The sequence below is a fragment of the Dromaius novaehollandiae genome, chromosome 5, assembly GCF_036370855.1.
Source record: "Dromaius novaehollandiae isolate bDroNov1 chromosome 5, bDroNov1.hap1, whole genome shotgun sequence".
NCBI classification, from domain to species: Eukaryota; Metazoa; Chordata; class Aves; order Casuariiformes; family Dromaiidae; genus Dromaius; species Dromaius novaehollandiae.
The window spans coordinates 29,443,042-29,456,451 of record NC_088102.1 but is presented as its reverse complement, the minus strand read 5'-3'; the positions used below and the strand labels follow the sequence as shown (position 1 = coordinate 29,456,451).

The window sequence follows — 13,410 nt, the reverse complement described above, 5'->3', positions numbered from 1 at the left end:
CTGGCTTCATCAAAGTCCAGTTTATGAAAGTGCTATGAACACGAAATTGTCAGTAAAACATTAAACTTTAGGAGAAGCTTGAGAAGGATCTACTTAAACAAAGACTGGGACAGCACAGTGATAAATGAAATGTAACTGATAAATGAAAAGGATTGCAAATAGAGCCTATTTACATGGCAGATTCTAACTAGCATGAACTTTTGAGGGAAGGATCTAGCAGTCTTCACAAATAACTTGATTAAAAGGTCTCTGCAGTTCAGAAAGAAGCATGGAACCTGATGTGCACTGTCAGAGGAAAAGAAAGTAAGATTGAGTGTAATTATACTTATTTATATAATGCAGTGATCCTTCTAGTACCATGACATGTGGCTGGTGAATTGTGCAGAAAAGCAGTGACTCACAACTTCTTATTGCTACTCTGCCTCAGCAACGTCTTGCCGTATGAACAGAACTAGTCATTCTAACCATGCAGTGCTTTTTCTTTTTTCCTCTGCAAAATGGTAGTTTATAATTCCTGTTTCTCAGAGGAAAATGTGCTTGTAATATGCTCTACTGTCTCAATTTGAAAGACACTAATATTTGTAAAAGGTCATTCTTTAACTAATTTTATAATTACCATTCTCAAGAAAATGAATAGCGATTACAAATGTAGAGTAAGTAATGAAAGCAAACTTCTGAAAAACAAGGTCCAGTGTATGAACATCAAAAAATTCTGTTGCACATAGGAAAGACTATATGAGATTGAGACTTACAAAACAGTACAAGATGGTATACAACCAAATGGCGCTCTCTTACTGATTCTTTCCTGCAACATGAGAAGAGAAGATTTCCAGTAAAACTGGTTCAACATATGTTTTAAACAATAAGGAAAATCTTTATAGTATGTTAGGATTTACTGGCACAAAAACCTTTGAAGAGAGAATTATCCATGGTTTGTATTTCTTAAAAATGACCAAAATTTGTCATGATACAGGAGAAGATGATACAAAGAAAAGGCAGTTCTCAGTTTTCAGGGAAGAATATGTTAATTGCCATCAGAGGTTATTTAGAAGGATGTTTTTTCTGTGCAGTTAGATGTATGGAGCCATACTCCTTTGAAGCATCATTTTCTGTTCACCGATGGAAATAAGGTCCTCAACTTAAGGCACTTTTTCTCACTGAGGATCAGTAAATCTCTGACTTGCATCAAATGGGGATGGTGGAAATAGAGGATTGAGCTGCATGAATTTTCATGGAGAATATGTGTGTTTTGAATATTCTTTTAATATTTTCCACAAACTGCCTTTTGAACAGATTATCCAATTGTACATCTGATGTTTGCTGCCTTAAATAGTGCAGAGACACTCAAAGGTTGTTTCTACATAAGGCTTATTGTGTTTAGGATATTTGCATTGCCTAGTTGCAGAGAACAATAATTTGTAGATAACTTTTGGAAATATTAGATGAAAAAGCACTTGTGTCTTCTTTAACTGAGAAACCACTACTGCTGTTTCTTTGTTATCAGTGCTGTGTTCTGTTTCCTCTGTGACTAAAACAAGTGTTATGGTGTGCCTCGTGTTCCTTTCTTGAGAAGCAGTCAGGCGTGGGAGTAGACTCACTTAGGAAACCCCCCCACATAAGTTCTGTGACTCTATGTAGACCACCACTGTTAAGTGTCCAAGCCTAAAATGAGATAAAATGCTCTTTAATAAAGCAGCATTAAGGAAGGGAGTGTGCTGGACAATGTTCTTTTGAACTTGTGAAAACAAAAATTTCTCTCATCTGCGTTTTATTTGCATAAGTAAAGGTTAATATTTGTGAGAAGTAGAGGAGGGACAATGTGTTGTTATGCAAGCAGGAGTTTCTGAATTTTTTAATGGTGACTGCAGTTAACTTTAAGATTTAAGCCTGTTAGGTTTTTCCATTGCAAAACTGAAGCTAATTTATACCCACACCTAAATTTTTTCCCTGAAACACCTCGTACTAGAGAGCGTCTTATGCTGCTAATACGTAGAAGAAAGTCCATCTGGCTGACAGGGACAAAGTAATGCTAGTTATATTAATGTGGCCTTTGGAAAGAAAATGTTAAGGGAGCTGGATCCAAGCCAACTAAGTTTTGCATAAACTTTGGAATAGCCCCAATTCACCAATCTGTAGCTGGAAATCCAGCTCTCTATGTTGAACCATAAGTGTAATTAAAAAGTTTTTCCCTTTTTATTGTGAGTAAACGCCATCAATTCAAATGCTGGCAATTCTTTGTTGACATGTCTGATATCACTAGTGCAGCTATGTTCCTGAGACAGACAAATCCAAGGGTTTGTTTCTTCTGTGTCCCACCAATCTGCTCTTGCTGTCAAGTTTTTTAGACTTTGTAGAATCTATTAGTGAAATAGTCTTTGCAAAATTTTTGAACTTCTTTCCACCTGTTTTTTCTGTTAACCTTCCCTTAACCTAGCAAAACATTAGGCATGAAGAAAAGGTATTTTCATTTGGACTTTGTAAGGGGTTGCTCAAGTTACTCATGGTTGATATTTCTTCGTTACTGACTTCTCTACATGAAAATGTATATGCAGGTAGTAGTAATATTCCCAACTTTTACTGCTTCAGTGCAACTTGTGGATATCAGTGTTCAGCATAAGAGGAAATACAGTTTTAAATACGCTGGATTTAAAGGAACAATTTAATCCATTGTAAACCAGACATAAATTTAAGATATGTTAAAACCAGTACAAGTTGACATGTAGTCCAAGGCAAAGAGCTTCTGTATACAAGTTTGCTTCTAGGTCAGGGCAGTTTAACTGAACAAAAAGTTAAGTTAGATGTAGTTGAAATAAAATAGTTTTTATTTTAGGATCAGCATTCACAAAGAGACTTGAAATAAAACCATAAAAAATGATATTAACTCTCATTATTTTGGTGCCATGTTGTGACTAAGCCAAAGCTAAGTTTTGATGTTTTTAAAGCAAAAACAGCAAGAAAAAATAATCTGGTCTGTGTTATAATCATAAAGAAGAAGAAAAGATTAATCTTGCTAATTTTACACTTCAAGTCATCTATGAACTAAGCTATCATAGTTATGTAATAAAATGGAAAAAAAAATTGCTATCTAGGATCATTGAGAAAATCTTTATGTTGTTTTCAGCCTGCTTTATGCTACCCAAAAGCAGACTTCATTTCCTGAAAGTCATTGCGCATAGTTAATTATAATTTGTGGGAATACTTTAAATCCAGTTATTTCTGTTAAAACAGTACAGCTTTGAAAAGTTATTTTTCTTTTTGTCAGTATGTGCTCTTGTGATTATACTGAAAGATTGTATGTGTCTCCACTGAGTGGGAATGATGTGAATGGCAAAAAGTAGTAAAACTTCTGGCCTGGGAGCTGGTGTCTAAAAATTTAAGTTGCAGAATCACTGTTGTGGAGAAATTCTAATGTCCACCAGTGAAGCATCTGGCCCTGGATGTTGTAAAACTCAGCTTCCAGTAAGCCAAAGGGAATATTTCTCTGAAAGCTTTGTTTAAAAGCTTTGAAAACTTTGTTTAAAACAGTTTAATGAAGCAGCTTAACAAACTTAATTCCCCTTTGGGATTTGCATCCAACCATTTGCAGGACTGGGCCAATATGTAAGAGAACCTGAAAATAAAGTGACTACAAACAAGTAAAATTGAGCCAATTTTTACTGCTTAGATGAGCCATTCAGCAAAGAAACATCAATACTGAAAAGATAAACTGAACTTCAATTTTTCAGTGTTTAATAATCTCATAATTTAATAATCTAATACATAAATCTTTAATATAGACAAGAAGATACGTTATTATATAATACAGTTACTCTGAAAGCCTTCCTTTAATATCAAAGTAGTGGCTTTTGTTTGTGCCTTTCAATTCTGTATTCCAGTAAAAGTTCTGAAACGTATCTCCAAAGACACAACCCTCTCGTTCCTCAGGATCCAGTTTCATGGGACACTTAATTTGATGCAACTGCAGGCTTTCTGCTGAAAGGGGCAGTCCCACTCCGCCTGTCCTCACCACCTCTGGCCCTGTATTCCCATCATCTGCTTTGAGTCAGGTCTATAAATGTGTGGCTGCAAAACAACCGCTGCAAAAAAAGAAAAAAAATCTTTGGTTGGGTCAGTGAGCTCGTGAGTGGTTGTAAAATTGTTAGATCTGATGCAACAGAAGTAGTGGGAGTGTGCAGCTTGAGGCAGGAATGAGTGGGACCTCCCTTTCCACCGCTGCTTGCAGATAGGTCAGATGAAATGCAGTGTAAAATTGTACCCCAGGAGTTACAAGGCAGATTCTTTCTAGCCCCCGAACCAAAGGAGCTTGCTGAAGATGATCACAGATAGGAGGGAAAGGAAGGGGAAGAACAAGGGAAAGAGAAACGCAGTTTGATGTACAGCAGGGACAAGAGAGAACAGGGAAGAGAGGTAGCTAGAAAAGCAGGAAGAGGGACTGGAGAAAAATTGGGGGTTATATCTTGACAAATGGTAGTAGCAAGAATTAGGAAATGTCTTTTTGTGGAGGCTGAACATACAGTCCACAGCCTTCAAGCATGATGCTTCAGTCTCAAGAGCTGTGTTTTTTTCCGGGCAGAACTCAAATGCTATTGCTTTGTGACCAGGCCGTAGTTATAATCTGTGCACTGAAAGTCAGCATCTTTGTCCTCCTTGAGCTCTGGCTGGGTGAGGTGGGGAGGGAAAACCACAGGCAGCCAGTCACGGCTCAGGTGCCTGGCCTGAGAAGCACTTATGCTGAACAGGCACAGCTTGAAGATGCAGCCATAAAGTCCCTCTGAAGAGAAGCTGACGTAGCAGTGAATATGCCACCTCAGGATGTTGGTTCATAGGTGGGAGGCTAGTCTGGATGTGGCTTTCATAAACCCTTAATCCTGAGGTCACAGATTTCCTTTTCCAGTAGGCTTGCTGCTTCCCCACCAGGCAGCCCAGCTCAAGTGTAGTTCTACAATTCTGACCATAGGTGGGGCTGGAAAAGCGGAATGGTTTAGGGCTTCTTCTTCCTCGCTCTGGTACTGACAGAGTACTGCTGAATCGTTTCCAGGGCTAGATAGTGCTTAAATCCAAAGAGATTCGGATCCCTAGCCTGACTCTCATCTTCTGAGGTTTCCATAGAACTCCAAACGAATTCATTTGTGTCAATGATAAACTGCAGGAGTTGGGAAAGGTTTATAACAGCAGTGTATTTTCTTTGTGTTTGAGAGTTGCTTCCTTTAATGAGTTAATTTTCTGTTATTAGAGGGTTTTATTAGAGTTATCTACATAATTTGTATTGCAGGAAAGAACTGTGGGAAAGGAGGGTGTGCTAGAAGTTGCACTATTTGATACGCAGATGAAAAAGTGTTTCCTGTCATTCTGTTTTCAAAGCTAAGAAAATATTTGGTTTTGCTTTGTTTTCTGCAGCTATTTCATGCTGTCAACTGCCTGGCAAAAGAGAATCTCCGGTTGCTTGTGCTGGGCCGCAAACACATGCTGATTAACTCTTCAAATTGGAAACAGGAGATTATGAAGGAGATGCAGAATAAAGCAGATTTCTTCTTTGCTGAAAATATGTAAGTTGAAGAAAATGGCTAAACTTAATAGAGATCAACTCTTGAATTATGCACATTTTAAATCAATATAAAGAGTTGTAGGTTTTAGTATGGTTACTAGTGTCTCCAGGTCTGTGTGTATAGAAGAAAAGTGCATCCCTTGCTCTGTTTGCTTCAGTAACCAATACAGATTGAATGTTGCATTAAGACAGAATGTCATTATTTAGAATCACAGTGACATCTATATGGCTATTTATAACTTTTAGAACCACTGCCAAGACCACAGTGGCCTGAACTCACAGAATACCTGGTGTCAGGGTAGACAGTAATGGTCCGCTGTGTAGATCTGCGTGGCAGGAGATAGGAAGTCCATGCCTTGCCAGTATCGCTTGGTAGGGGAGGGATGCTGAGAATCCGGAATGCTGAGTTCCCTGCTGCACCTGGAGCAGAATATTTCCATGAGTGGGAATAGACCCTCTGCGTCTCTTTTCAGAAGCATGACCCTTTGTTTTTGTCCAGTCAAGCTTGTCCCTGTCCCTAAACTACCTTGTGTCTGCCTCTACCTCACTGCCTTTCTCCTTGCCCTGCTTTCCTTGTATAATGAATCTCAGTCTTCTCCAGTTCCAACTCCACCTACTTTCCATCCAGGTCAAGCCCTATTGATCCTTCCCGTCTCTGCCATTTCTCCTCTGATCTAGGTTCCTAGAACTTCTGACCAAGCTCCTCATCCCAATGGCCAGTCCAAGTCTCTTCTGTCTAGCTCCTTGTTTCAGCTCTGTTCTACTTCATCTCCCCTCTGGTTCTGGCTCTTGTCCTCTTTGCTGTTGAATCATGTTGCTTCTTTTCCTACTGTCTGAGCACTGCCAAAGGGGACAGTGAAACCCCAAGATGGATAGCCTCACTTAATCTCATGTCTTGTTGCTGATCTACAGCAATCAAAAAATGGTGTTGAGCAAGCTTGTGCTCAGCTCCTTCACCTGTGAGGTAACTCATGCCTACTGCATATGGATTTTTGGAGATTTTCCCTAAAACTGTTTCAGTTTAATGACAGCTAATGTTGAATATATTTTGCAAATAATCACGGTGCCTCTTAGAAGAATATTTACCCACATGACAAAGACTCGCAAATTTATGCTGTTGCCTACATTATGTTTTGTTATCAGTTGTGATTATTGTTTGTATTCCAAAAAAGTTTGTGGAGGTGCCATTATCAGTTTTAGGAATTCTGTTCCCCGTAGCACTGTATTGTTAAATTTTGTGGCAAAAGATTATACTGTTACATTATCAGTTTGTGATAAGAGAGAAGACTATGTAGCATGCAATTAATTTTTATTCCCCTCTCTAACATTTGGTGCATTGCGATAAGGAGAAATTCTTTGTTTTACCAGCAAAACTGAGTAGCGGTGGGAATTTTGAGTGTTGCTGATGAATAAATCTCAGATCAGTACTTGATTAATTTCCTTCTACCAATGACTGCTGTGTGAATGATGTCTGTCTTTTCCATTTGTGTTTTATTAAGCTCTGAAGACGATGCCTTCCTGCTATATGCCACTCTTAGATCAGGCAAACATTGCAAGTTTGTCACTAGAGACTTCCTCCGGGATCACAAGGCTTGTCTTTCTGACAGTCTGACACGTCATCTGTTCCGTAAGTGGCAGCGTGGACACCAAATAGTGTTTTCCCCTTCTGCCAAAGGAAAGCATATAAAATTTTTGGTAAGTTATCTGCAGCATTCAGGAAGAATACGGAACATATTCACTAAAGAATATGCACAATTTCAAACTCAGTAAGCAAAAAGATTCTTGTTGAGGTCTAAGAAGTGGCTTTGTAGCAGTGTGCTCAAAACTGCCATCGTTACTGAAAATTCACTGTGTTCACAAAGCATACCACAAGCTGGAAAACTGATAAAAAGACAAGAACGTCTTGCTTTGTTTAAAATGTAGATAAATTTTGTGTAAATGTAGATATATTTTCCAGTGCAGTAAAACATAAGTGCCAATATTTCAGCATTTGTTTTAAATATGAAAATATCTCTTTCTCCTCTGCAGCACTATTATTAAATGCTATATTTCTAATTGTGTAATAGAATTTCTTTCATCTTTATTTTAAAGAAGCAGTCAAAGAAAAATGCAGGCATTTCAGTATTCACTGTAATATTTGTATAACATATTTTTAAAGTTTCATGCAGTGCAGGAAAGCTCAGAATAGTCAGATTTGTAGTCAGTATTCAGCTGTAGAAATGGCACCTTTCCAAGCATAAGACATCTTTCTTAGTACTGTAGTGTACATAGTACATAGTACTGTACATAGTGTGTAAGTACTATGTACACAGTACATAGTACTGTAATGTTTTGTCTAGGAGACATCAATCCCTGTGAGTCATAAGCAGTTCATTAACAAGCCTGCAGCTGTTCTAAAATTTTTCTAGGGACTGTCAGATTTATCACATGGTATTCCAGATCATGCAGTTCTTTAATGTTTGGTCTGTCTCCATTTTTATCAATGATTTAAAGGACTGCTGTACATATGCAGATTCATTTTCTTGCTGCTCTGGTTAAAATTGTAAAATAATACTCATCACTGTGAACAGACTGTAAAGATCCAGGCTTATGACAGCCTTTCATCCAGTATTGCTATATATGTGCCTCTTTATGAATCCAGATACTGGATATAGGGTTACCTGAGTGGCACAGCTTTAGCTACAGCTTGTTTCTTTCTTTTGTTTTAGCAGGGCTAGTAATTCTCACATCTTAGTTTCTATACAAATGATTTTGCACGTTGGGCTTTTCCAGTCATAGCTATCTTCTAGGTTATTCTAGGAGCTGTAGTGGGGAAGTATACTTTGGACACTATGCATGTAGAGTGGTAGTATGTTCTAAGAACTGTAGTTGCAAACCAGTAATGTTTCTTTTGTATTTTTGTGATATATAATGGGGTAGTATACCTGTAACATAATAGACTAGAAGAATGTCTTATTATATTTTTCTGACAGGACATGCTTGGAAGTGTTAGTGGTAATTCCCTTTCTGGCATCCGCCTGAGCATAGGGCAAATCAGTTCTGTAAAGAGGTACACTGGAAGAACAAACACAAGATGTCATTAATGTAACCTATGCTTTTCGTACAAACATACAAACTCCACATCCTGAGTTCATTCCCATATGATTTCATTTGGCTGAATGGAAAAAAGTCAGTTCGCTATTTCTGGAAATTGAATGTATTGTGTTTAAATAATTATCATCTGGTAGAGATTGAAGGCATAATTTTAACCAGTTATAATGACTCCAAGACCACAAACTACTAAAATATGTTTTTGTTTTTCCTCCTGTCTTTGCTAAAATTTAGAAGTTGTTTGCTATTGGGAAATAAATGAGAATTTTGGGGAAGAATGGATACTATCATGTTTGATCTGTGTAAACCTTTTAAACACACAGAAATGAAAAGCAGTCTGTATAGAATAAAGGAAATGAGGAATATGGGTCACGGTGCAGCTAGAAAGACAAAAGTAAACAGAAAGAACCTTGGAGTCAACAAACAGAGCCCTGCTGTAATGCTTTTCAGTTCAGCAGCATATCAGTAGAAAGACACCATGAGGCATGCTGAATGTGTTTGGTATTTTGTATGATACACATAGATGATATGAAATGTTCAGTGAAAAGATCAAAAGTAAAAATATGAAAAGTTACTGATAGGTACTCAGCACTCCTTGTACTTACTGTTTTGTAGAAGTTTATTAATGAAGAACTGTGGAGATTTCTAAGGAAATGCTGGAAGTTATAACTAGCTATACTATAACTGGTATTTTAGTAATATATTGTGTAAAGTCTATAAAATGATTTTCTCTGTCTTTATCCAACAGCCTGCTTTCAATTATGACTGTGTGGTACAGACTACAGGCGATACATGGCATATCCCCTATAAAGACACTTTTGAAGAAAGATATTCATATGAAGTACCAAGAAAATGGCTCTGCCTTAAACAGAAATAATGAAGAATGTACTTGTAAAAGCTGAAGCCTCATTTTTTTTATCACTATTGCTGACTGTTAGACCTCAGCAGTACAATTATGGGATTAATGGATGAGGCCTGCAGCTGACAAAATATTCAGTAGTTGTATTTTGTCAAAATCATTCCTGCAGTAAATCTGTTAACATCGATGGTGGCCCAGCAGGGATGAATTTGGTCCATTGTTTCCATCTTTACAGGCCATTTCTGTAGCCTCTCAATGTGATTGGAATTAGAATTTATTTTTCCATCTTGGAATTTCAGGTTGTGTTTCTTATCTTTTTTGCTCAAGCTTTTCATCTACACTGAAAATCATAAGCTCTGTACCTCAAATAAATCAGTCATGACTTGCAGAGTACTTGCAAAATCGGCATGCTGACCTTGCAGCCATGTTGTGTGCTGTGTCCAATAAATGCAGCTGACTGGGCCAAGTGTTATTTACCATTCGCCAAGCATAGTTCTAATACTTAATAATAGCATACATTGAGATTTTGTTCAGAAGAATAAGGAAACAATAAGAATAAGGAACCATGTGGCTCTTTCACAGTCTTAAATGTACTGCTCTGAGAGGATTTCATGCCTCTGGAATAGTTCGCTTATGTAAATATATGAATTTTCTAAACAAAAATTAATCATAGCTAGAAATTCATTACAGGCAATAACAGGACAAAACTGAATTTTGTACAGGCATTTCTATAAAACCTATCCCAAATTATAAGCAAGAAGAAATAGTATATGTTACAGAGTATATATTACAGGATAAGTGCTCTAAGTTATTATTTTTAAATGTCTGTATGGCAAACGTATTTGTTTAGTCTACGTAACACTTTCCCCTCTCCCCAGAAAAACAGATTGAAATGCCTGATAATCTCTGCTGAAGGATAACGAGGTTGATGGTGAAGTGGAGGTAAAAGCACGCTTCTCCCCTATTTAGGAAAACAATTCTTTCCAGTTGTTAAAATTGCTGTGTTTAAAATAGCATTTAGAGGCACCAGTCAGAATCCATGGCCCCAGTGTGCTTTGTTTAAATATACCTCACAGCCATACCTCCCTTGAAGACTTTACAGTAGTTTCTTACGCTGCCTGAAAATTTAATGTGTGTAATTTTTATTAGTTAGAAAATGTTTGTTTTTTCTTAAACAAACTTTCAAGTATGCTTTGGACATGGAGTCAATACCTTGCTATGGTGTAAAGAGCAAGTACCTTTCTCCAAAAAATATAATTCAGTGTATTCTCTGTAATGTTTTTGTTAGTGTCACATTTGTCTTCCACACTGAAAAGTCCTCGGTTTGAAACTGAGCTGAATCATATAGATCTCTCTTTACATTATTTGCAGGCCCGAGCTCCGGGAGTGTTCCAGGACAAACTCCCTCAGGACTCGTGGAGTTCAGGCACGTTCCCTGCTATTTCTTTCATGTCAGAGAGTGCTATCCTGATTCTTGTTCTACTCCTGACCCTTAGGATATCAGTTTGTAAACGAGCAGGTGTGGTTTACATGCAGGTGTGTCCTTCAGGTGCTGTGCAGAAAGTGCTGAGGAGCTGGATACCTCCTCAGGTAACCCAGAACCTTGGTTTTAAATGCATTGCGTTGTTGGCAGCATTCATCAGAGACTCCTTTTCTAACAGAGCATGCCAGCTCCTATAGGTCATGAGCTTTCTAGAGCCCTCTGGGGAATGCAGCGATTGGGTCTTCTTCTCCTGTTCCTCAAATGTATTTACTTCTCATTTATCAGATGATTGTTTTGACACTTCTCTAAGTCAAAGAACTGCCACACCTCCTTGAAAATGCTAATATTGCTCTGTTAGAGTAAGTGTCCTCTGCAGTACAGGGCTGCTTAGTTAGTACCCAGTGCTCTGCATGGGGTTACTTATTTCACACCCTCCCCAATGAGCTCCACAACAGAAAAAGCTGGTCTGAATCAGTGCTGCTGTGGTCTGAGCTGTGTACTACCTGTGGTGCTAATGCAGTCCTATGGATAATCAATTCAGGGCTGTCGGCTAAGAGAAAACCCTATAAAAAGTTGTTTTGGCTTGGTCAAAATTGGCATCGTTGAACTGGACTAGCACCATGGCCCAGGCACTGCTGTGTGGGAGAAGGGCTGAAACATCAGGCTGCAGGAGGTGGGCCCCAGCTGTGGCTGACCAGGAACTGCACTTCCAGATTATCCATTTCATAGCAAGGCATGGTCATTCATTGAAGTTTGTATTTTATCTCATCTTGGTCATTAATAGACATACATGATAACCAACATCTAACTGGAATAAATGCATACTATACTTCACAAGCTTTTGACTCAAACCAGACATGTCCCTAATCAATCCTGGGTTTCCCCTCAAAAATGCTCTCTTAGAGATACTGTAACACCTTCTAAATAGTAACACTTCCCAAATACACATTCTTAGTGTGGATTATTAATATTGAATGCTAGTTTGTGTGCTTTTCTGTGAAGCCGCGAAAGAAATTTGGAGTACTTAATAAAATTGTTGCAAACTGTGTTTTTTTATTTTATTTACAATACAGGAATATTTGAAATAATGTAATAACATAGCACTAATGCCAGCAAAAATCACAGCATTAAATTATCTTTTATCAGATATTTTACCTATTAACAAGAAAGAAGGGAATCTGGGAATTTACAGGAAGAAGATATTCTAAGATTAGTGTCAGAATGGTTATGATTTTATTTTCTTTCCTTGTATTTGTTTCTAATACACTTTACTGGAAGACTTGAAGCTCCTCATAAGGAATTAATGGCTTCCTCTCTATGTGGAACCAAAGATGAAAAGTTATCAAGCTAGACTTTTTAAACTGCATACCACCTGTTCACGTATCTGTGCACACTATCCAGAGGTTCAGTTCTGTCTGAAAATACATAATTATACCAGAATAATTATTTGCATTTTCTTTAAGATTTTGGGGAAATAACATTGCTTTGCATGGCTGTTAGTCTGGAAAAGAGCTTAGTGAAACACAATTTAGAGATAACAATAAATATGACACTTTGCTGCTGAATATTTAAAAGGAATCCTAGGGGATTTCACTGACAATAAACCTGAGAGCCAAACCAAAACAATCTACAAACAAAACTACTGGACAAAATAAAACCTTATAAAGTAATGAGATGAGGCTTTGAAAATCTACTGTACAGTGGTACAGTAAAAATCCAAGAATCTTTAATGGTGTTGATTAGATTGATAGGTCCACTTTGAATCCAGCGTTGATTAGCTTGATGGGTTCCTTTTGAATGTCAGGCGAGTCCTCCAAATGTTTCACCAGTTAGTACCCTCATGGTCATGGCAAGTAACAGTGGCTGGCCCCTTGCTAGCATACTGAATAAAGAGAACAGGAATCAGATAGGACTAACATGTAACTTAGCCTTTCACATGTCATAGAGCAGGAGTCACACAGGAAAAACAGACTTGAAGAAGACTGAACTGATTCAGCCTGTGCTATAGCTATTTTGTGAACAGTTTAATGTCCAAGATCATGAATTTATTATTTATGTTTAAAAAATCTCAGAACAGCCTGTGTAATCCTGTAGCATAGACTCTAACTAATATGGTTGATAAGACTTGATGAATACTACATCAGCAATATTTATTGATTGCTCTTCTAAAACACCACCATACTTTGGAAGCTGGCTAAATTGCTACACAGATGGGGAAAACTGTTGAAGCTATATCCTGAAAGCAGTATGACTTCTGCTCTGTCATATCCATGGTATTGAGTAGTTTTTTAATCTAACCTTGGTCTGAGTCAAATATTGAATCTTCAATTCCAAACACTTAGAGTCATAAGACTTTTAGACTCGGGTTACTTTTTGGCAATTGGGATGAATATTAGATAATTTCTTCCATTTTCCCATCCCCTTTTGCTCAAG

General features: G+C 37.7%; 1 protein-coding gene across 3 annotated transcripts in view; it reads left to right on the top strand.

Annotated features, from left to right (window-relative positions):
- The window catches only part of PRORP (protein only RNase P catalytic subunit), a 58,546-nt gene extending 46,521 nt beyond the window's left edge, over positions 1-12,025 (top strand). For 2 of the 3 annotated variants that reach the window (XM_026095112.2, XM_064512359.1), the window contains exons 6-8: positions 5,398-5,546; positions 7,045-7,240; positions 9,384-12,025. In XM_026095112.2, the coding sequence (XP_025950897.1) occupies positions 5,398-5,546; positions 7,045-7,240; positions 9,384-9,512 (474 nt within the window). In that variant the 3' untranslated portion in view covers positions 9,513-12,025. Of the gene's footprint in view, positions 1-5,397; positions 5,547-7,044; positions 7,241-9,383 lie in introns of those variants that run through there. The other variant, XR_010389366.1, reaches the window with a different exon arrangement.
- The last annotated feature ends 1,385 nt before the right edge of the window (positions 12,026-13,410 follow it).